Raw genomic sequence first — 25,854 nt, forward strand, 5'->3', positions numbered from 1 at the left:
TAGATGTCCATTTTTTGAAAATCACCTAAGAACCTATGATTTTATAGACCTTTATCATATCTTCCCTCAGTTGTCTCTTTTTCTAAGCTGAAGAACACCGATTACTTTAGCTTTGCCTCAAAGGACTCATTCCATTCTCTAACATTTTGGTTGCCTTTCTCTGTAACTTTTCTAGTCCTGCTTTTTGAGATATAATGACCATAATTGCACAGATACTCAATTTGTAGTCAAGAGTGGAGCAACAGAGAAGTATTAAATATTCTCCATTCTATTCACCATTTCTTATCTATGGACGTCTTAGTATTTAGCAGAAGAAAAACAATGAAGGTTGACTGATGGTGTTCAATCAGTTACTTAAGCACTTATCTTTTTTAATCTGGTCACGGATGAACGTTGTAAGGGCTTCTCTCAACATTATCATATTTCAATTAACTTCTTCAGTGGCAAGGCACCACTCACTTAACTTGCTCATGTATTCAATATCTGCATTCTTACTCCGGGCCAAAATGTCAACGGCGTTCACAACAAGATTTTTGGACAAATGAAGAGCTTGGCTGCAATTTCAGCATAAGTACATTAGCTCAAAAAAGCCTTCTGAGAATTCATAAAGAACTAGTTTTATTCAAAGGGAGTGACAGTATAAAATCTTACATACAACAGAAAGCCAAAAAAAAAAAAACCCCAACAAAAAAAACCCTTACAGAAAGGGAAAAACCGCAATGAAACCCACAAGCTATCCCCAAACCCTTAGGGACATTTATTCTCACATGAATGGCAAAGTCAGAGAACTCCTCTCTCAAAGCTACTCATCTAGTTCCCCGATCAGCTGGATTGCCATCTCAAAAGATCCCAATTATACCTCACCCTGCAAGAGAAAAAGAACTTTTCATATAAAAAATTCAAATTTAATGATATTTTTGCTCCACGTTTTTTTACACAGCTAAAAAGAACTCTGGGGAGAGAATACAACTCAGGCAACAGGTATAGGGGCTTTTAAATTCCCTTTAATAGCTCCTGAAATTTCAGCAGGTAACTTGGACCTTAATGGCAGGTGAGCAACGCCCTCGAGAATTTATCGGAAAAGCACCGCCACTAAATGGAATACGAAGTACGCAAACTGTTCCAGGGCCAACAAATGTGAGTAAATGAATGACCGTCATAAAAAAAATAATAAATAAATAAAAGCACAGATTGGTGAAATACTGGGCACACAGATAGAACTACAACCACAAGGTTTATTAAAAACATCAGTTACTCTTGAATCGAGCTGTTTGGCTCATCGGTCGCATTTCTAATAATGGAGGGTGTCTGTTATCAAATCAATATGAAAGGAAAGGACAAAGTGCAGAGGTTACGTGTTTTGCCGTACATCAGAGTGGCAGCAATAACGGGATTAACACGTACAGCCTCATAGTACAATCTCATGCTGCGGTCAACCTGAACTTCCTGCTGCCATGACACTACAGGGGTCGGACTCTCCCGAAACCTCCTTACAATTCATCCTAAGAGAACTTACAAGCGAAGCACAGTCAAGCCCAGCCGTTACTTAGATAAGCCACTTCCAAGAAACACAAGTGCCAAGTTAGCTAAAATTTGCAAGCACAAGGACTGCGCTGGCTGCAGGGTGAACCAGATGTCCCCAATTAAAAAGTGATGATTAGAGAGCAAAATGGATAAGTCTCCTGGAAATAAGACAGCAGGCAAAGAGATATGAAGAAAGTTGCCCGAGGTATGCTTCTGGTTTTTCTCCCCATGCTAAAAAGGCTTCCCGTCTGTTTTACTGACTTGTTTTATGCTTATAGAGATTTTCAGAGCTCTGCGTGCCAGATAAAACGCTGTGGTTTCAAGTTTAATAAAGCACAGCCCTGAAAGAAGGACAAAGCTTTGTAATATTGCTATTCCCATGTAGGAAAGGGCAAAAATTAGGATGATAATCATCAATAAAATAATAATAATAAAGGAAGTGTCAAAGGTTAAAATACTAGGAGTTATTCTGGACCAACTACCTGGGATGTTTAGGTTTCAGAAAGGCGTTCCAACTGAGCAGCCCTCCCTGGAGGGATAAAGGGAGGTCACCCCCTTAATTCCCAGCAGATGTTGTCCCCCTCGGTCTCTGTAACAGCCTCGGGAAATAAAAATTCATGTTCCTAAAATGGCTTACATGGGGTTTATTATTCTAGGGCATAACATTTATGTCGCCATCAATTTTTACAGTGGCCATTTCATAACAACAATGATACGCTAGATGTTTATTTTGCTAAAACCGATATTTCAACCAAACGTGTCCATATATTTAAAAACAGGCTCTGTATCAACAGATCCCGTTGTAAGGAACTAGTGGAATTTGAGATGTTCCAACCTGGACATCTGAATTCCCATTTATATTTCACTCTTTTTAAAATGTCACTCTGTGAAATATTACCTGCAGTTAAAATCCTGTAAGATTCTTCTTACCTGTTTCAGGTTTTCTGATGATACAAGTTTTCCTGCATTCGTATACTCTACTCCCATACTGACTCACCAGTTTCCCATTCACCCTTACACTTAATGCTGTGCCTCTACCGAGTCAGTGCTCCAGAGAGATTTTAGCCCTGAAGACGTCTGCCTTTAAATGAGCTATTAAATCAAAGTCCTGTGCACCCTGTGGACAAGAAAACTACCTGACATCTTGTGCAAGATGAACGATGATAACCCCAATGTCCTTGTCAAATTAACACGCTTCTTCAATTCTGAGACACTGTGTGCTAGGACAATTTAGGGATGGAGAGCCTGGGGGTTTAAGCAGCAGGCTGAGAGGCAAAGAAGCCAACGTTCAAATCCAGCCTCTATACCAGTGATGTTCCCTGTTTTTACCCTCTATTTCCTCAGGTTTGAGAAGCTAAATCCATTTGGACAGGAATCTAACTACAGTACTGGAGTTGTAACTTACCCCGAACTCACATTTGGCAAGGGCAAGTTAACTACATTTTATAATATTAAAGGGACACACGTATGTAGATAAACCACAGTTTACTTGTGGACAGACCCAGATAAAGGTATAGGCCGTGGACTCCAATGCCACAATTTGATAAATCTCAGAGCACTAACACTATAGCAACACCCTCAACCACGCTGACCCCTACTGCTGTAATAGGTTAAATAAAATTCAACATAGGGACTTGGTGCCGGCATGCACTCTCAGATCCAGAGGTACCGTAACCTCGCCCCCTCCTACGAATGTTTTCTGTTGACAGGGCTTCTACTGGGTCTCAACCTGCACACAACCAAGTCCTTAGTATGAGCTATCTCTAACCTATTAAAGCAGCTGCTGCTGTTCCAGCAGCTGAAAATGACGGTGGCAGCTCCAAAAGTATAGGAAGAAATACAAGTAAGAGTTGGGTATGGGACCAAATTTGAGGTGCCAATTCCTTCCTCTCACCTCCTGTTCATGATGTCTAGGGAAAACAGCCTTTCCCTAACATCATTTAATTTTCGAAAGGGCAACTATGATAAAATGAGGAAACTGGTTAAAAAGAAGCATTGGATGTTATTTAAAAATACCATTGTGGAAGCCCAGACCAGATGTATTCCACATACCAGCAAAGGTGGAAAGAGGAAATAAGAGCTGGCATGGTTAAAAGGTGAAGTAAAAAAGGCTATTAGAGCCAAAAAAAAAAAAAAAAAAATCCTTTAAAGAATGGAAAAAGGATCCGAATGAAGAAAATAAGAAGAGACACTTGCACTGGCAAGTTAGATGCAAAGTATTGATAAAGAAAGCCAAGAAAGAATATGAAGAGAAACTTGCAAAAGAGGCAAAAACCGATCATTTTTTTAGGTACATCAGAAGCAGAAAACCTGTGAGGGAATCTATGGGTCCTTTGGATAGAAACATAAAATCATAGAAACATAGAAGATGACGGCAGATAAGGGCCTTAGCCCATCAGGTCTGCCCCACTCTACTGACCCACCCCCAAGTCTACTATCCTAGGGATCCTACTCCTGGTGACAGGTTCCCTTGGCTTAACCCTCTAAGGGATCCCACATGGGCATCCCATTTGCTCTTAAATTCTTGCACGCTGGATGATCAAGGAGCAAACGGGATGCTTAGGGAGGATAAGGCTATAGTGGAGACTGAATGAATTCTTTGCTTCGGTCTTTACAGAAGAAGATGTAACCAGAAATGGTTTTCAAGGGTGATGATGCAAAGAAATCTAAGTGAATCTGGAAGATGTACTAAGCCAAATCAACAAGTTAAAAAGTGATAAAATCACCTGAACCGGATGGTATACATACCAGGGTACTAAAAGAACTCAAACATGAAATTACTAACCTGCTGTTAGTGACCTGTCGCTAAAATTGTCTGTAGTACCTGAAGATTAGAGGGTAGCCAATACAGACCGGTAAGTTTGACTTCATTGCCGAGCAAAATGATAGAAACAATTATAAAAAATAAAATTATGGAACACTTAGACAAACAAGATTTAATGAGACAGAGTCAGCATGGGTTCAGCCGAGGGAGATCTTGCCTCACCAATTTACTTGCCTTCATTGAAGGCGAGCCGGTTGATGTAGTGTATCTAGATTTTCAGAAAACTTTAGATAAAATTCCTTATCAGAGGCTCCTGAGAAAATTAAAGAGTCATGGGATAGGTGGCAAAGTTCAGTTGTGGACTAGGAATTAGCTATCGGATAGAAAACAGAGGATAGGGTTAAATGGTCATTTTTCTCAATGGAGGAGAGTAAACAGTGGAGTGCCACAGGGATCTGTGCTGGGACCGGTGCTATTTAACTTATTTATAAATGATCTGGAAATTAGAACAACGAGCGAGGTGATTACATTTGCAGATGACACTAAACTGTTCAAAGTTGTTAAAACGCATATGGATTGTGAAAAATTGCAGGCAGACCTTAGGAAATTGGAAGACTGGATGGAAATTGGAAGACTGGAAATTTAATGTGGACAAATGCAAAGTGATGCACAATGGGAAAAATAACCCGAATCACCATTATCGATTGCCAGGATCCACCTTGGGGGTTAGCACCCAAGAAAAAGATCTGGGTGTCATCGTAGACAATACGATAAAACCTTCCACCTAATATGTAGCGGCGGCCAAAAAAGCAAACGGTGTGAGTGCGCATTAGGGTTTAACACCCTTTTACTAAAGGGTGTTCAACTCTTAATAGGCAGTTAGCACACGTTAACAAGCTTCCAGAAAAGCATTTTGCAGTATTTTGCTTGTATACACACAGTAACCTGTGTGTTACTTATTTAAGAATATTTTTAGGAGGGGTTAAATCATGGGTAGAGTGGTCATTTCCACATTATCCAGACAGTGCATTAGGATTACCACTAGATCTGTGTGTCACAAACTTTTTTCACCACAGCACGTTAACTCAGGGCTGCATCTAGAGGGCCTCCAAACATGTGCATACGTTGACCAATGATGTCCCAGACATGTGAGTGATATCACGTCAACGCCTGTGCATGCTTAGAGGCCCTCTGGATACAGCCCTGTGCTCTGGGGCCTTCCAAAACCCAAACTGACAGATTTTGGAAATCCCTCCATCGCTGGGAGGGGGGGAGATGCCCCGGCAATGACAGGCTCGTATCTTGCCGTGGCACACAGTTTGTGATTCATTGCTATAGATCAGTGGTCTCAAACTCGCGGCCCAGGGGGCCATATGCGGCCCACCAGGTACTATTTTGAGGCCCTCGGTATGTTTATCATAATCACAAAAGTGAAATAAAACAGTTTCTTAATCATATGTCTCTTTGGCTATATTATTATTAAGACTTAGCCAAAAGGAAAGATTTATAACTATAAAGTGTTTTACCTCATGCAAAATTGTCATTTCTTTAATAAGACAAGACATTACATTAACTATTTTTTTCTCTACCTACAAATCCAAAATGTGGCCCTGCAAAGGGTTTGAGTTGAAGACCATGCTATAGATCAGAGAGGTGTGATTGAGCAGTCAAATCTTTAAAATGGCCCTGAACTGAAGCCCATCATACAAAAAAAATTTTAAAAACCTATCACGTGTAGTTTTATATTTCAAAAAACAACTAAGAAAAAAATGATTGCTGAAAAGAAAAAAAAAACCCCACCTAAAATGAAGACACTGCAAAGGAACCCATAGTACTTCTGATTAATTTCTCCAGCCAGTTTCCCAGGGAAGCCCTTCTGGGATGGTAAAAACCAGCAATCAGTAAGTAAAGCAAAAGCAAACATTGATTTTATGATCCCTCGCAGGGTCGTTCAGCTCTAAATCAAGTGTCTGAAACTTAATGGAGCTGGAGTTGACCAAGCTCTTTATGTATGTGTCTATTAGAAACAGCTGGTATGTGCTGATGGTAGTGTCTGGTGTGCATTTAGGAACAGACTATGATGGTAGATAAGGACCACAGGACCCAGCTAATCTATCCAGATGATCTCTGGCTGTCCCTTCACTTCTTTGCCACTCTGCCTCTTCCCTGCATTCTACAATTCTCCTACTGTTTTGTCTGCACCACCTCCTTTTCTCACCATTTCACCCTCCATTGTCCTGTTCCATCTCATTGCCTGCTCACAAGCCAGAACGTAAACAGGTTTCAAGAAAGCCAGACAAGCTGTGCTTTTCACACTGCTGCCAACTGCTCTTCATAAACCTGAGGCCCCTGAGGATCCACAGGTCTGCCTGCTCCATAGCACTCACACGGTTTCTTTTCAGCACTCAGGGATAAATCTGTGGCAGAAGTAAAGACTGCCTTTTCACTACAGCTAAAATGCAGTACTCATGAACTTAACAGAAGATGGTTTCCTCTCCCCCCCCCTTGGGATTTCTTTTGATTCTATAGTTAACTTGATGATAGGTGCCATTGACTCATGTTCGACTCCTAGAAACTTGATTAATATCATCAAGCTTTCGTGATAGAATACAGAAGTAGACTGTCGGGCCTTTTTTCTGCGCAGTATAAATTCATTGTCGTCGCCGTTGTCGCATCAGATGCGATCCTCCGCCTCCAACACTGCCCAGACGGGAGGTACATCGTTAGTCTGACATCTCCGTTGAAACCCGTCCATCTTGGGGGCAACTGCTGGTAGTTAAACTACCGACGGCATGACTTTCAGCTTCTCAGATGTGCGCAAGCCCCAGTGACACAAGCCCACGTATCATGACTGGAGATAGTTAACTTAGGGACTGCTTTAGTAAAATGTGTTCAAGATTGGCAGTGAATGCAGCTTTCCCACACATTAGCTGGAGATCTAACATGGCAATTAGCAGAGGTGTTTCTAATCTCAAGTCTTACATTAATGTTGCCATTAAAACACAGTACCTGCTCACAGTTAACACGGGAGGTGCTAAAGTGCTCCCATGTTAACTGAGCATTAGCCTGATGGTGTGTGGTAAGTATAATGGGCTAGCTCAGTGTTTTTCAACCGCTGTTCCGCGGCACACTAGTGTGCCGCGAGATGTTGCCTGGTGTGCCGCAGGGCCGCCGGGCCCGGAGCTGACAGGGGGCCCGAGGCAGGGGCGCCAGTAGCTCGCCAAGGCAAAGTGAGTCGATCACCCAGGACTCACTTTGTCTTGGCGATCTAATCTATGGAGCCGATAAGTCTTGTTCTCCCCGACGTCAATTCTACAGTCGGAGAGGAAGTTCGGGCCAGCCAATCGCTGCCTGGTTCGGGCCAGCCAATCGCTGCCTGGCTGGGCGGAACTTCCTCTCCGATTGTAGAATTGACGTCAGGGAGAGCATGCGTCGGCGTCGGCTTTGGGGCCTGTTATCCATTGGTGGGTCCTGTTCCCCGATGGCAGCGGCAGTGGCTTGGGGAACGGCAGGGAGAAAGAAAGAAAGGGGGCAGGCAGGGAAACAGAAGGAAAGAAGAGAAACAGAAAAAAAGAAAGAAAGGTCAGGGAGAGAGGAAGAAAAAGTTGGGGGAGGGAATGAGGTGTGGAGGAGAGAAAGCATACAGGCTGATAGAAGGGAAGAAAGATTGGATGCACAGGCAGAAGAAGAAAGTGCAACCAGAAATCACCAGACAAGGTAGGAAAAATGATTTTATTTTAAATTTAGCAAAGTGGAGGCAGTATTACCACAGTTTTCAAAGGAATTTGCCCAAATAACTTAATAGTTAACTGGGTAAATTCCCAGAGATGAAAACTTCCCTTCACTTACTATGCACAGTTCTGAATTTATATCTGCTGTCTATATTTTACAATATGGTCACCTTTTACTAAACCGCAATAGTGGTTTTTAGCGCAGGGAGCCTATGAGCGTCAAGAGCAGCGCTGGACATTCAGCGCAGCTCCCTGCGCTAAAAACTGCTATTGTTGTTTAATAAAAAGGATGGAGGGTATATTTGTCTATTTTTGTATGCTATAAAAACCAAATACAGAGAGAGACTGAGAGCTGTTGACGAAGAGCTACGTGTGTGTCTTTCTTCGATTCCAGCCAGAATATCAGCTTTGTGTTCAGCCAAACAGGCCCAGGTTTCGCACTGAATAAAGTATTTTATAATTTTTATTTCGTAATAAAGTAATTATAAAATACTTTCTTTGTGTTTATTTGATTCCTATTCAAGAGAATTACTTTATATATAGTCAATATAGGCAGAGAGTTAAATTTTTTAACATTTTCTAATGGTGGTGTGCCTCGTGATTTTTTTCATGAAACAAGTGTGCCTTTGCCCAAAAAAGGTTGAAAAACACTGGGCTAGCTGACTAAAGCTTACACACCCATTCTTCCATGCATGCCACACCTCCTGTCAGAAAAAGTCTGAAAACTCAGTAATGCTCTGTTTAACAAGCAATAACTACTCAAGCTCTCCGCGTCTTCATTCATTCACTCGTCATTATCCAACTGGATTATTGCAACAGCCTATTATTCAATACCACTCATACAGAACGACGTCGGCTTCAACTGTCAAGCTAATATCAGTCTCTAGGAAATTTGACCACGTAACGCCCTTTTTAAAAGCAGAACATTGGCTCCCAGTTACTCACCGGATCACCTTTAAAGGCTTATCCTTGATTCACACTCAGACATACCCCTTTATCTATCCTGCCATCTAATTCCATACTCTCCTTCTAGAGCCCCGAGATCTTCACAAGCCAATCGGCTATATTTCTTCACTTCGACATATACGCTAGAATTCAAACAGCTCTAAAATTTTTAGTGTCATAGGCAGTGCTCCCTCTAAGCGGGCGGGTGTTGTGGGCAAAATTTTTTTCGCTGTGCGCTACAAATATCGGGCGCCAGCGCCAACTCGCCCGATTCTCCTCTCGCCGCCCTGCCATCTCCGTACGCCGTGCGCTGTGACGTAAACTTGTGCGCTGCGATGCAATATTTTGTGCGCCAGCGCACGCCAGCGCAGCTTAGAGGGAACACTGGTCATAGGCCCTACGGAACTCACTACCCCCTTGATGTTTGCTCAACATCACTATACAATCTACCTCAGGTTATAGCATTGAGATCAGGAGACTCCTTGCAATTGAATTTTCATCTAGAATCCTTGGTTTTATTTTAGATTCTTCTTTATCTTGAAATAATCAAATTAACAATTTATCTAAAAAGGTGCTATTTTACTTTACGGATGTTGAGGAGAGTTCAAGGATTTTTCAATCAAAATCATTCTGCGGTTTTGGTTCAAGTGATTATTTTGGCACATCTGGATTATGCAAATTCCCTGTATATCGGATTAACCAAATTTTATCTGAAGAGGCTACAACTTATTCAGAACACTGCGGCCAAATTATTTTTTGGAAGACATAAATATGATCATGCCTCTCTGTTGTTGAGGTTACTTCATTGGCTTCCTGTTTACTGGTGAATTCAATTTAAGTGTGCCAATGTAATTTTTAAAATTTTACATGGAATTTTTTTGCCTTTTATTATCTCTTATTTAACTCTCTTCGGTTTCACACTACCAGGAACACACATACATTTAAATTGCTCTTCCCTTCTGTTAAAGGGATTAAAACATTTGATAAATTCTCATATTCCTTATCCTATTCCTTGGTAAAAGTTTGGAATGATCTTCCCTCGATTATCAGAACGTCATTATCTCTATCACTTTTTAGGAAAAATCTGAAAACTTATCTCTTTCAGAAATTCTTAACTGGGGACTTGTCTAATTTATTGAAAAATTTTCTATTACCTTCATTATTGTTTTCTATTATATTCTTTTAAATCTTTGTTAACCGGCTCGAGTCCTTGATGGAATGATCCGGTATATAAGATGGAAATTAGATTAGATTAGGTCACCATAATTTTCATACTGCCCTCAAAACTTTTTTCTTTAAGAATGCATTTCCAAGCTGATCTCCCAATACCCTTCGACATCTCCTCTTGACACAGGTGAGCGTGTGCATAGTCACCAGAGACTTTTCTATTCTATTGAAAAAAAGAGACCAACTGACTTTCCCACCAAAATTCAAATTGGTGACCAACGGACTTTCCTGCCTCATTCACCTTAAGCCCCAACCAATCGGATTTGAGAACCTATTATATAAAGACAAACTGCAGACCTCGCAGCATACCAAGAAGAAATGATGGCTGAAAAGTCAGTTCTACCTGACAAGGTGCAATGAGACCTGGAAACATGCAACAAGAGTGTGGATAGTCCTTCAGTGCATGACTACTATTACTCTCTCTCTCTCTCCTCCTTTTCCTATCACAATAGAATACCTGATCCCCTCACCTTTCTTCTTCCTTTCTTTTCTAGTTTCTATGTATTATGTAAACCGCTCCAACAGCTGCTGTTATAGAGCGGTATATCAAATTAATTAATAAACTTGATAACATGGATCGGGAGCTAGTATTCGTATTTTATACCACATTCATTTCATCTGAGTACAGGTTTTGCATTATCTTGGCAGTGGTGTAGCTGGCAAGGTGGGAACCCAGGGCTGAGTATCCCCTCCTCTGGCCAAAGGATGGGTCGCAAGCTTGCAGGCTGCCTGTGTATGGCCCTCAGCTCTTCTGGTCCCCCGTTCCAGACAGAAGTTGACATCAGAGAGGGCAGGGGCTGGTAGAGCCAACAGCTGCGCGCAGGTGGACCAAAGACTTGCAATCGCTCCAGCATACCTGAGCTTCCTGCACCTAGTGTGAACCACCCTGCCCTTAGAATGCCACTGTATCTTTGGGAAGGGGGGAAGGGGTAGACATCTTATAGTGGAACTTAGCTGATAAAATTTAATAAATGCACTGAATTGTTAGCTCAACATTGCCTTAATGAAATGTGGCTGTCGGGCAGACTAGATGGACCATGCAGGTTTTTATCTGTCATCTTTACTTTAACAATCAAACATACCTTAAAGCATTTGCATCTCTGTCTGTTTTTGCACATTAAGAACCAATGCACTTCAATAAAAGGCCCCTTAATTTCTCCAGTAACTTATTCACATGACCTGGCAAGATTTTATTTATGTTCCTCATATGTCTGTCTTATCAGATAGTAAACTTCAAAAAGCAGCCACATACATCTGATACAATGAAAGCAGTGCATGCAAATAGATTTCATGCATATTCATTGGGGAAATCCTGAAAACCCAACTGGATTGCGGCCCTCGAGGAGGGACTTTGACAGCCCCCCTGTAGAGAAATGGTAGTCCATAAATTAAACACGTTTAGGGTGCTATTCAAATGTATTTATACAGAGCTGATGGTCAAATCACCTCTACTTATGGCTAGATGGCTGTATGGCTAGATATTTTGATGGGTAATCCTACAAGAAGCTGTCTAGTTGTTGACGGCAAAGCAGTCCATAAAGTGGCCAGAGTCACACCTGCCATTCTGTGTAAGTTATTATGCCAACCACATATAAACCACATATAAGCAAAGGAAACAAATAAACCACATATAAACCACATATAAGCAAAGGAAACAAATTACTAATCATCCAACTCGATCTCTCAGCAGCATTCGACTCAGTCGACCACCCAATACTACAGATACTAGATGCCATAGGAATATCAGGTAAAGTTCACAACTGGTTCCAAGGCTTCCTTAAAACAAGATCATATAGAGTTAAGTCAAAAGATCATCTATCTGATTCCTGGACAAACCCATGCGGAGTACCACAAGGATCCCCTCTATCGCCCATACTCTTCAACCTCTTCATAGCTTCCTTAGGCACTGCCCTAGATGCCCTAAACATAACATCTTTCAGCTATGCGGATGACATAACCATCCTCCTCCCTTACGACATCCATGACCCCATCTCCAACGGACGCCTAAAAACAACACTGGAAACTGTAGAAAAATGGATGAAGAACCATAAGCTGAAACTGAATGCAGAAAAAACCAAATTCCTACTACTAGAGAAGGAACAAAAACCATCCCTAACAGAACTAGAAGTAAACGCAACCAAATATCCAATTCAGAACACTCTCAAAATTCTGGGAATACAACTAGACAGATGCTGCACAATACAAACACAAATCCAAAAAATCGTACAAAAAGCATTCTTCACCATGCGAAACCTAAGAAAAATAAGAAAATTCCTTACCAAAGAACACTACAAACTCATTGTACAATCCCTCATACTTAATTCCTTAGATTACTGCAACAGCCTCTACCTACCTTGCCCAAACATGATAAAACAACTGCAGACCATTCAAAACACAGCCATCAGACTCATCTACGCTCTTAGAAAATTTGACCATATCACTCCCGCCTATGTAGACTCTCACTGGCTTCCAATAAAAGCAAGAACTCAATTCAAATTCTATTGTCTACTATTTAAAGTAACCCATGGCACTGCCCCCAGCTACTTAAGCAACCGCCTTCACCGCTACCACTCACCCAGATCAAGGAGAACTCAGAACCTATTCACCTTCCCCCCTCATAATGGTACCAGACGTAAGAAACTTTACGACAGCCTTCTGGCGACACAGGCAGCGAAAATTGACCCCACCATCACCAAACTGATGATCAAAACAACAGACATCAAAGTGTTTCGAAAAGAAATCAAAACAGTCCTATTCAAAAAACACGTCCTCACTCACTAATCTCCTCCCACTCATACATGCTTTCTCCCCTATGAAGAGCACATCAGTCATTCCCTCAAACCTCACCTTCCAAAAAATCTTCTTCTATTACCCGAAAATACTGTTTTTCTCCACTGCATTATATAACTACTTGAATCTTTATATGTAACTTCTCAACTATATTATGTAATGTATATAATTTTCTCGGTAATGTCCGATATCTCCTAATTTGTAATCCGCTTAGAACCGCAAGGCACAAGCGGAATAGAAATCACTAATGTAATGTAATGTAATGTAATGTAAACAGGAACCTCTTTATTAGAAAATTAGCAAATTAACTGCTGCTATTAGATACTCTGGACCAATGGTTATCAAGCTTTATATAGCAATGACCCCACTGATTAGAGTCCATCCTTTTTCTATATAGTGTTCCTCTGTATTTGTATTCTTGAATTCCATCATCAATTTTTTTTTTTTTTTTAAGTTCAATATTTTTATTGAGTATTGAAAAAGTACAAAAAGCAGTTTAAGTATAAGAGAAAAAGAAAAACCAAACAATAATCATATGCCAAGCCAATGCATTCAGTATAACGTAGTATCAAGAACTGCAATCATTGTAAATAAGCTAGGGCACTAAAACTGCTATGAAATATATAAGAGAAAGGAAGAGGGAGAAGAGAAAGGGAGAAGAAGGGGAAAGAGGAAAGGAAGAAGGAAGAGAAGAGGAAAGGAGAAGAAGAAGACAGGAGTGTCTATCTAGCAGAGTGAACATACAAATCAAGAAATGTCCAAGGTGATTTAGGATGTACCAACTGTAAAGAGAGCTTGGATAGGCATTTCTTTTCATACGCATAGGACTCAAATCTATGATACATGCTCAGGGAATTCCACCAAAAGGTGTAGTCCAGTAATGAAGGAGACTTCCAGTTTTTCAAAATGTGCATAAGAGCAGTCACAAACGTCAATAAGTTTGGCTGGACATTTTGACGGAGTAATGTTGGAACTGTACGAAGGAACCTGGTACTCTTGACCACATGCTTTTTACTTGCATTGAGGTTCGCTCCTTCTGGTCTCGTATTTGGGACACCATACAATCTATTCCATCATCAATTTGCCATTACAACCTCCCTTGGGAAGGTGTTCCAGGTATCTACTACACTTTCTTTGAAAAAGTATTTCCTGCCATTGCTCCTAAGTGTCCCATCCCGCAACCTCTGGTTCTACCAAGTCCCTGTCTCTGAAATGCATTACCCTAAAATAGGGAGAGGAGAACCTGGTGGGGCGGGAACCCAGGCCAAAGCACCCCCTCCTCCAGGTTACAGAGTTGTGGGCTACCTGTCCATGACCATTGGCTCTCTGCTGGTCCCCTGCCCCGGAACAGGAAGTCGATGTCAAGAGGGTGCAGGGGCTGGCGGAGCCAATGAGCATGAGCAGATGACTGCAGACCCCCAACCACACCAGCACCCCCGAGCTCTCTGCATCCATAACACTGGGAGAGAGAGAGAGAGACAAAATGTGATGTGGAACAATCTGCCTTTCTGATGAACTTTCTTTCTTGACAGCCTCTAGGTGCCAGTCAATAATTCTTTTACAGTATCTCTGGCGGCAGCAAGGAGTTTGGAGGATTTTCTTCATTAAGACACAGTCCTCCAGGTAAACAAAGCTACATTTACAACCCGTTTCCACTCTTTCCCTTGGCCATGGATCAATCAAACCTCAGGTTTCACGCTTGCGGTGCCCAGAGCCTGATTCACTAAGGCTTTTCTCTCCTTCCCTGTCCATGGGATAAAGGATATTCAATCAACGGGTTATTGATCAAGGTGCCTAGGATGTTATGTTGCTTCAGGGGCAGTGAAGATTTGACAGCAGCTTTTCAAGAGTCTATAGTCCGAGCCTGACCTCGTTAAACTGCCACCACTGCTCATTGTTTGACATGCTCCTTTACATCAATGGAAAGCAATCCTGCCTGCAGACTAATTTTAAGAAAGTGTTTGCTCAGTACCAGCTGGAAAGCTCCTCTGCAACACCTGTGTTTACAGCTAGCTGTAACAGAGTAGCTACACTTAAGAATGATGTGCAAGCACTGGATTTGGGTTTTTTTATGTGTGTTCAACAAAACGTGGCGCACATAATTGCAGTTTTGCCCATCTTGCTTTACGGAGACTGCACAATGAAACAAGGCTTTCTAAGCAAGGTTATCAGTACCTATCAGAAAATGAAAAAACAAATGTATACCATGTCCTCTAGAGCAGTGGTTCCCAACCCTGTCCTGGAGGAACACCAGGCCAATTGGGTTTTCAGGCTAGCCCTAATGAATATGCATGAAGCAAATTTGCATGCCTATCACTTCCATCATATGCAAATCTCTCTCATGCATATTCATTAGGGCTAGCCTGAAAACCCGATTGGCCTGGTGTTCCTCCAGGACAGGGTTGGGAATCACTGCTCTAGAGCAGTAGTTCCCAACCCTGTCCTGGAGGACCACCAGGCCAATCGGGTTTTCAGGCTAGCCCTAATGAATATCCATGGAGCAAATTTGCATGCCTGTCACGTCCATTATATGTAAATCTCTCTCATGCATATTCATTAGGGCTAGTCTGAAAACCCGATTGGCCTGGTGGTCCTCCAGGACAGGGTTGGGAACCACTGCTCTAGAGATTAAAAAAAAAAAAAAACCAACCCAAAAACCCTCCTACAGCTGCCTTGACATAAATTATTCAAAGCATGGCAAAAATGGTAGTTTCTATACATGGCTTTAAGTGAAGGCAGCTTCTTTGGCTTGTCTTCCCACTGAAATAGCTCTCTGACAGCTAAAAATCAAGTACCACCCATTACAGGATGACAGTACCTAAAGTGAAAACTGTGAACCTAAACAGATATAATCAAATCGCAAAGCTATGTTGAATTCCTCGGCACTGGAAACCACCCAGGGTGGGATAAAAATTTAGTCGTCTGCTTTAGTCATCATATCTGGTTCATGAATCATTCTGTCTAAACTAAGCAGAATGGCAGTTAGGCAACCAGTTTACGGTATTCATCCAAGGCCTTTCATAATGTAACTAATCATATTATGTAGGTGCCATGTGCCTTTTCTGCATCAACCAGGGTTAACAAACAGACTTACTAGTCCAGTGCCAACTCCTTCAGAAACGCGGCGTGAGAAGGGCAGTGTCATTCTGCCTTTCACATTTAATAAGTCAGATCTCAACTTTCAGTACACTTCTCCCTCCGTATTCGCTGTGATAGGGGATTAACAAATCCGCAAATACAGAAAAACCGTGAATAACTTTTTCGTATGTTATTCGCTCTTTTCTATTAAAAACCATCGTGAATATGGTGAAACTGCGAATAACATGGTGGGAGACCCGGCCTGTTCCTGAAGGAGAGGCAAAACAAGGTGAAGAAAGTGCCGGGAATCAGCGATTTTCTCTGTAAACACTTGGAATCGGCGATTTCTCTATGCAAGCTGATGTAATTTGGGGGGAGGGGCCAGCAAGCTAAAAACCGTGAATAATCGAAACCGCTAATACGGAAGGAGAAGTGTATATCAAAGAGCAAATCATTTTCTCCTAACACTGCTTAGAATGGTGCACTATGGGATACTCTCAGACATCCTAAAGTAACTGCCAAGTTGCATGTGTTTGTGGGGGGAGGGGGGCATGTCAGGGGGTGGAATGTGTCCCACTCCTCTTTCACCTCTGGTAGTCTAGTGGTAGACCAGGACAGGAGAGATCCCTCCCGTCTCACGGCCGATACTAATAATTTTTTTTACCCCTCCCCTCGTGTTCCTTTTCTGTTATCCCTGGTGGTCCAGTGGTGTATGGGCAAGAGCGAACTTTCCGCGCTCCTGCCCTGCACACCTGCTTCCTGGCTCGGGGCACTCAGCCATGCTGGAGGGAGCTTCTCGTGCTCTCGCCCGTCCCTGCAACGCTCGCTGAATGGCTGCTGCCAGGTCCCACAAGAACTGGCAGCAACCATTCAGCGAGCGGCGCAGGGCTGAGCGGGAGCTCGAGAAGCTCGCTCCTGTATGCCTGTGCGCCGTGAGCCACGAGCCCGGAAGGAGGTGCGCAGGGCAGGAACGCGGAAAGTTTGTTCCTGCCCATACACCGCTGGACCACCATGGATAACAGAAAAGGTACACGGAGTGGGGGGGAGGGAAGTAAAAAAAATTATTAGTATCAGCCGGGCCACGGGAGGGATCTCTCCTATCCCGGCCAACCACTAGATCACCAGAGATAGAAGAAGAGTGGAACAGGTGCAGAGCCTGGCAGGGAGGGGGGACATGGTGCAGTGTAGAGGCTGGAAAGTAGTGAGGGGGGGCTGGCTGCATAGCCTGGTAGCGCAGGGAGGGAAGGGGGCTGGGTGCAGAACCTGGCAGGGAGGGGGGCTGAGTGCAGATCCTAGCAAGGCATAACACTTGAATATTAGAGTCAACCATTTTTCCTCCTTTTGGTGGGGAAATGGGGGTCTCGACTTATATTCGGATCAACTTATATTCGAGTATATATGGTAATAAAATTGCACAATAAAAAGTTTCCATACATAATAAAATCACTAAATAGAAAGACCTACATTAAGTAGAGGAAAATACAGAGTTACAATAGTCTATCTGCACAATCACAATATGAATGCATTCAAACTGTTCTTGAGCACCATCGTTCTTCACTTTAATAAACCATTTACCTGTTCAAACCTAATTCAAACCACTATAAAAAAAAATCTGAATAAGTAGGTTTTAAGCAACTTCCTGATTGCAGGAAGTTTCTACAAAAACGTAATGTTCCTGACAATGCATTCCACAACTGTGGACCAGCTAACGAGCAAGAACTCTTCGTTCAAACATATCTTAACATTTCCTCTTTACTTCTCCAAACTTTTTCCCTTCCTTCAGTTTCCCCCATTACTTCCTTCCTTCTTCTACACCAGGGATCTTTGTTAGACTAGGAATAAAGATAAACAACTGCAAAGTCAGCCAGTAGATCCAGAATAAACCTTGCAACTGCCAGTACAAGATAATCTTTGCAACTGTTCCGGTATCGCTCTACACAGTGTCACTGCTCCTCTCAGTTCTAGGCCAACACTGTTCCTTCTAAATCAGTCCCTAGGCTTAGGGTTACCAGATGGCTGGGAAAACCTGGGCATGTCCTCTTTTCAGAGGACTGTTCGGGTTCCTGGTCAGACTTTCCAAAACCTGGCACATGCCTGGGTTTTGGAAAGCTCAGACGGTCTCTGGCCACATCTGGAGGGGCTCTGAGCATGCGCGGATGATGTCGCAAACATCCTTGAATGCTCCAGGCCCCTCCAGACATGGCTGGAGCTCGACCAGAAGAAGAGAGGAGACTTTGTGTGGGCAGAATGGGGCAGAATTGAAGGCGGAACGGAGCAGGGCAATGTATCCAGGGTTTGCTGGAGAAAAATATGGTAACCCTACCTAGGCTACCACTACTTCTGTTTCTAAATAAACAAAAAAAGGGTAATAATTAACCAAATAACAAAAAAGATTTTTTGTATATAGACTGCAAAAAATTTTTTGCTTCCTTAACAAATAAAGGAGGGAAAGGACTTCATAATAACACAAGGATCAGATCATAGAATCTCTTATGACCTAAGCCATTTCAGATCCTTATCCTGAAAACAGGTTGTGATTATCTGTTCAAGTCCTCCAACCACCTATAGGTGAAGTCCATGGTAGAGAATGACACGATGACAAAATTCATCACCGTTCCCGTCCCCGCGGATAACCGCGGTAAACAATCTTCATGTCATTCTTTAAGGAGAGAGGGAAGAATCAGAGTATGAATGGCCACAACCACTGACCCTCAAGCTTTGCTTTGAAGAATGCTGGTGTAGAAGGATTGAGATTGAAATAGACACTAGAAAATAACATGGGATTATTTCCCGCGGTTATCCGCGGGGATGGGAACGGTGATGAATTTTGTCACCGTGTTATTCTCTAATCCAGTGGTTCCCAACCCTGTCCTGGAGGAACACCAGGCCAATTGGGTTTTCAGGCTAGCCCTAATGAATATGCATGAAGCAAATTTGCATGCCTATCACTTCCATCATATGCAAATCTCTCATATGCATATTCATTAGGGCTAGCCTGAAAACCCGATTGGCCTGGTGTTCCTCCAGGACAGGGTTGGGAATCACTGCTCTAATCCATGGGCAAACTGTAAGCACCAAAAAAGTGCTCTATCTTTAAAAAACAAACATACAAACAAAAAAAAACCCAATCAATTCAATCATAAGATTATTATTAGTAATAAAGCACTGGCACCACTTATCTTAACTGTCTTCTCAGACTCCAGCGCTGACTAAATTGCTAATCTCCCGACGCTTGGACATACGTGGTTCCCTCACAAACTGTCCAATGTGATCGTTTCGATCCCTCCAATCTTCATCCGGGGATTCTCAGAGACTGTGCCCTCCCGAGTGAAACTGAAGACGTTAGTCCTAAATAGGGACAAAACTTTCAATCGGCAGCGTTGCCTCTTCTCTAAATCGCCACTGCTAATAATAATCTTATGATTGAACTGATTGGGCTTTTTTAAAAGATAGTAGAGTACTTTTTTGCAGCTTAAGGTTTGCACATGGACTTCACCTATAGGTGGTTGGAGGACTTGGACAGATGATTACAACCTGTTTTCAGGATAAGGCTCTGAAATGGCTTGGTCATAAGAGACAGAGAATGACACAGGTACTGTTTATCACGATAAATCGTAGTCACTGCAGTAAATCTAGTTTATTGCAGGAATGGGGAGAAGACCTTTTGCCGCACCGCAGGAATGGGGACAAGACCTTTTACCGCCCCATGTGAGTGGTGAAAAGTCTTGTTCCTGTGGTAAAAAAAAAATTGTGCCCATGTCAGACTTGGCATCTCCTCCCCAGCTCTTCTTGCGCCTATTTTATCTTCAGGAGCCAGCCATGCCTCGATGAAGACAGAAGGAACGCGAAACCAAAGCCTGAGACCAATGATTTGAAGAATAAAATTACCAGACAACAAAATGTAGAAAAAAAATTAATTTATTTTATATTTTGTGATTAGAATATTTCAGATTTGAAATATGTATGCTGCTAGAGCTGGTATTAGACATAACTGGGGACCACAAAGCCCAGGCTGTGCTTTTTTAGCTTCCAGCTGGCTTAGGGCTCTCTCTCTGACCAGGGGGCAGTTGCCCTAGTTGCTCTCCCCTAACACTATTTCTGCCATGTGTGACTGAAGTATTTTGTTAGTTTGATTTTTCTATGTAGCATTCTGCAGTAATTTGGTTTGTTCAGTTTTCACAATAGTGGAGGGGATATTTGTGAAAGGGAGGGGAGACAGGAGTTTTGTTGATCCTTGCTCTGTATTATTTGTGTTTACAAACTGATAATTGTACAGAATACTGTCTCTTTTTATACTTTAATAAAATAAGTTCAGTTCAGTATAAAATCATAACTATTCGAGGCTTGTGCGGATGGGATCTGACAGTTTACAGGGCGGGGATGGGGACCAAGCTTGCGGGGACGGAGCAGGGATGGGGAAGAGCTCACGGGGATGGGGTGGGAATGATAATAAATTTTTTCCCATGACATTCTCTAATAAGAGATTCTATGGTCTGATCCTTGTGTTATGATGCTCTTTCTCTCCTTTATTATTATTCTTTATTTGTTAAGGAAGCAAATTTTTGCAGTCTATATATAAAAAAATATTTTTTGTTATTCGGTTAATTATTACCCTTTTTTTTTGTTTGTTTATTTAGCTATTGTGGGGAATATTTTGTTTGAGGCCTTTTTTGCTTTGAGACTTACAGTACCCTCTCCGAATCCACGGTTTCAGTACACGTGGATTCGGTTATTCACAATTTTTTTTTTTTTTTTTTTTAAAGAAACGCTGCATCCCGTACCTTCCAAAGACCTTACCTGGTCTAGCGGCAACGCAGGGCAGAATCGATCGTCCTACGCTCCTGCCCCGTGCAAAGCTATCATAAAAACAGCTGCCGCAAGTTCCCATTGTAGTCTCGAAACTACAACAGGAATTCACGGCAGCTGTTTTGATGACGGCTCTGCACAGGGCAGGAGCGTAGGACGATTGATCCTGCCCCGTGTTGCCGCTAGACCACCAGGTAAGTTCTGGGGAAGGTCCAGGATGCAGGAGGGAGGCGGGGGTGGGTCAGAGCCAACCCTGAACGTTATCCGCGATATTTCAATATTCGCGGGCCGAATCTGCCCCTAACCCCCACGAATATTGAGGGTCTGCTGTACTTCTGCTTCTGGCACTGATGGCAGGCACCAAATCTTATTCATCCATTTCCTAGTTAACATGTTTACAAGCAGATACAGTCTTGTGCTCCTATCACTCATCTGATGAACCTTTGAGCACAAAGGGAACAGTAACAAAGATCTCTGGACACCAATCCATATGCTCAACAAGGCACATACTGACATTACACAATCAGGTCATTGTACGTTCACATCCAACAGGTTGGACTGTCATAATTAAAGAATGTTCCTGTGTGCCAGAAATGAATTAAGAAAACTAGGAGACACGCCCTGAAATGTAATCCTAGAGATGGCACAACTACGCAGGAAAGCGAGAACTTTTCATCTGGGTTCATCTATACCCATTTATAAATCAATTATTAATCCAGAGAAAATAGCTCTCTCGCACAGGCCAAGTGGCATATCTTACAGCATTAATAATAAAGTAACACCACTGCACACAGCTCTGTCTACATGTAAGTAGAAGGTAAAAAATGGTAATTATACAGAATGAACAAGATTTGCAAGTCATTATCACAGTGTTCATATCATCACTTCCTTTTACTGCTTTCAAGAACTGTGTCCTCTAAGCTGAGCAGGAGTCCTCCAACTGCACTGCTGCCAGAAAAAAAAAGGGAGGGGTGGGAGGAGACAGTACTTCAATATTGTGGTCTCTGGAGTCCTGCAGAGTTTGCCTCTTTCTCACTATTGAAAATGCGCTCGTGAAAACAGCACCCCCCACTGGCAGAACTGTAGGCGGAAGACTCCTGCTCAGTTTACAGGGAACAGTACTTCCCAAGGACATTGATGGCGGATGTTTTTGAACGTCCTAAATCTCAGTAGATTTCTTTTTTTTTTTTAATCTTTATTGATTTTCAAACTTAGACAGTGCAATACAATTAATTGAACATAAAATACTGCATAAAACGCACTATTAACTACACAAGTAATATACAAAACAATCATTTTCTCCCATCCTTCTCCCAATTATTAATACAATAAGACATATGATGTGATTACAATATTATAATTAAGTAATTTAAATCCTCAAAATACATTTCCCTCCCCCTACCCACCCCACCCTGGATGTGAAAGGAAATCTAAGAAAAGGAAAGGTAAATCTCAGTAGATTTCACTCATGACATAGGCATGTTACCATAGTGATGCATTGCTTTTAAAACCTTAAAGACCATATATGCCAAAAGCAAGACATTGTCTAGAAAATTCTCAACTGCAAGGTAATCTCTACTAAAGATTATAAGTAGTGCTCTTACTGTCATTGACTAATCTTTAGAAAAGCCAGCAAAAAATAGAAGTAGCTTTTCTTACCCGCCATCATCTTCTGGGCTTCGTATGGTTCCATATAGCCGTCATTTTCTGTCACTTTCTCTGGAGCTATCTGACTGCCTGATGTTGTTTTGGCATCAAATGGATCTGCATAGTCTTCTAAGATAATGACCTTTTAGAGAAAGGAAAGAAATATGAAATACTATATACCATATTTACAGAATAGAATCAGTAGAACAAGAAGTACAGTACTAATGATCCATATAGAAACAGATTCATAAATCCAAGCTTTACAATGTTTCTTAAAGGTTAAAAACCCTGTAATCAATCTGATATCTTTGGATAGTGAATGTTCGAAGAGCAGAGCCAGAACTGAGAAAGCCCTTTGTGATTCAACCTATTTAATTTCTGACAATATAGAGTCTGAAAAGAGGTAATCTTGGCTGGACAAAGTTCCCTTCATAGGACATAAGGAGATCAGAGGATGGAACAGGGGCAACCATTTAAAATTTCAACACTTCACTGGGAGTCAATGAGAACTCTAACTCTGACTTTTCAAATTAATAGCTAAAATGATCAGCATTCCAACAACCCAAAAACAATTCAATGAAAAATAGGAGAGAAGACTGAAAGGCTGAAAAGAACGTATTCATAAGCGAGGTTTTAATTGAGGGCAAGGATCATTTTATTTAACCAGACAAGAATTTTAGTTATCTCAAAAATCTATCTATATGAGAAAACATCATAAAATGGAAACTTAGTGAATAAAATATTGTAATACTATTGGATTGTTGGTTCAGTAATGAATTAATAATTAATGTGAGTTCTGGGCAGACTGGACAGATGATGCAGGTCTATCTGCTATAATCTGCTGTTACTCTGTAAACAAAATGCCAAAATGTGTCCTCTTCCTCATAGAAAAGCACTAGAACAGGGCTGCCCAAGTCCGGTCCTCGAGATCTACTAGCAGGCCAGGTTTTCTGGATATCCGCAATGAATATGCATGAGAGATATTTGCCTGCACTGCCTTCTTGGTATGCAAATCTCTCTCATGCATGTTCATTGCAGATATCCAGAAAACCTGGCCTGCCAGTACATCTCGAGGACCGGACTTGGGCAGCCCTGCACTAGAGAATGACATGGTGACAAAATTCATCACTGTTCCCATCCCCAAGGTTAACCACAGGAAACCATTTCCATTTCATTCTTTAAGGAGATTGTAGAATCAGAGTATGAATGGGCATAACCACTAACCCTCAAGCCTTGCATTGAAGAATGCTGGTTTAGAAGTGGAGGAGTGTGTGGCGCAGTGGTTGGATCTACAGCCTCAGCACCCTGGGGTTATGGGTTCAAACCCCGCGCTGCTCCTTGTGACCCTGGGCAAGTCACTTAATCCTCCATAGCCCCAGGTACGTTAGATAGATTGTGAGCCCACCGGGACAGAGAGGGAAAAATACTTGAGTACCTGATTGTAAAAACCGCTTAGATAGGCGGTATATAAAATCCTAATAAACTTTAGAAGAAACCGAGGTTGAGATAGACACTAAAGAATGACACGGGATGGTTTCCCACAGTTATCCGCGGGGATGGAAAGGTGATGAATTTTGTCACCATATCATTCTCTATCAAGCACTTCAAAGGACTTTCCTATAATGAAACCAAACAGAAGCCTTATTAACACAGAGGCCCTTATTCTATAAATGGCGTCTTAATTTAGGGGTCCAACTTAACTTAAACACAATTTTAAAAGTGTTTAAAAACAAAAATGTAGGTACTTTGAGAACTTTTGAGATCAGCATCTCAACACCTTCTTCCATCTTTAAAAACCATTAGAACTCGCAGGGCTTCTTCATTCAAAATTATAGCCCCTACAATTTGAAATTCGCTACCATCACATTTAAGGTCTGAACAAAAATTAGATAAATTTAAGGGAAACCTTAAAAGCTTCCTATTTAAAGATGCATATGAATGCTAGATGATCTCTGGATCCATTTTGGCCAAATTCTGTATTGCTCTACCTTAACATTAAAATGATCTCTCCCATTTTCCTCTTGTTTTTAACCTTAATTGTACTCTTTTTTTCTTTTAAAATTGTATTTCTCCCTAATATCCTATTGTTTTCATGTACGTTATGTCTAGTCACTAATAAGTATGTTGATTGTTCCCCTTTTTTCATTTTTTAATTGTCAAACGCTTAGAATTTGTGATTAGCGTTTTATCAAATTTTAATAAAATTTGAAAACTCACCCATAAAACCGGTGCCTAGACTCCCTTTAAGGGGGCACCTTAGAATGTCTAAGGTTGAAGTAGGCGTGGATAAAAACTATAAACGAACTCAGGTGTTCATGGGTGCCTCCCTAGATGAAATTCACGTCAAAACATAGGCACCGGAATGTAGGCCTTGAAAACCTTGGCATACATTTCCAGCACCTATGATCGAGGTAGCAGCAATTCTTCAAACGTCACCGACACATGTCTGTGGACATTTCTTAGGTGGCTGCTGATACCGGCGCCATTTGTAGAATCCGGCCCAGAAATTATTAGTGGCACTTGGAATAGAAGAGGCCTTTTTCTGAAATGATCCTAGCAGAAGATTCCTCAATTAAAATCTTCCTGTGGCTAAGGGCTAAAGGCAAAGGACATGACTTGATGTAGCAGGAAATACATTCTTTATGGAGCAGTTTACTTTGATGTCAACACATTCATTCCAGCCTTCAAAGGACTAATAGATGCTCTAGCTTCTGTTCATACAAAGGGAAAACAGTTTTCTGTTTCCTTATATACCCAGATGATTAATTGCACTGTGTAGCTGATCATGGATAAATTTATATTACCTACTGAAAACACCCAATGACCTGTCAGGCAATGAGCAAACTTCATGACAGTTAACTTAATTCACTTAACCTGGAAACAGTCAAAAATTTTGGATCACCTTTTCTGAATAAATATCCAAATATCTCAAAAGAAATTCAAATATTCAATAAGGACTTTTGGATCTGTAGCTTTAATATTACCCACTTCTGCCAGAGGAAATTAGATACCTGACTAAAATCCAAAATGTACCATATATACTCGAATAAAAACTTAGATTTTGGGGCCAAAAAAATGGCCCCCCTCCCGAACTTGTTGCAGGTCTCCGCCAGACCTGCCCTATGGCCTAGTAGAGTGGGCCAAGAAAGGAGGGATCCCTCCCGTCTCCTGTCCCGGCAGACAGCCAATTTTTTTCCCCCTCCTTCCTGCCTCCCCCTGCATACCTTTTTGATTCCCTGGTGGACCAGCGGTGTACCGGGCAGGAGCAAGCTTTCCGCGCTCCTGCTCTATGCTGAGGTCTTCCCTGAATGGTCGCCTCAAGTTCTTGTGGCTCAGTGGTGT

At 41.8% G+C, this 25,854-nt stretch overlaps 1 protein-coding gene across 1 annotated transcript in view; it reads right to left on the reverse strand.

The window, feature by feature from the left end:
* Positions 1–25,854, reverse strand: part of SHF (Src homology 2 domain containing F) — a 407,737-nt gene that overhangs the window by 269,859 nt on the left and 112,024 nt on the right. Inside the window, exon 2 of the mRNA XM_033921025.1 lies at positions 22,525–22,654. Coding sequence (XP_033776916.1) covers positions 22,525–22,654 — 130 coding nt within the window. The remainder of the gene's footprint in view (positions 1–22,524; positions 22,655–25,854) is intronic.

The sequence above is a fragment of the Geotrypetes seraphini genome, chromosome 14 (genome assembly GCF_902459505.1).
Source record: "Geotrypetes seraphini chromosome 14, aGeoSer1.1, whole genome shotgun sequence".
In the NCBI taxonomy this organism is placed as follows: Eukaryota; Metazoa; Chordata; class Amphibia; order Gymnophiona; family Dermophiidae; genus Geotrypetes; species Geotrypetes seraphini.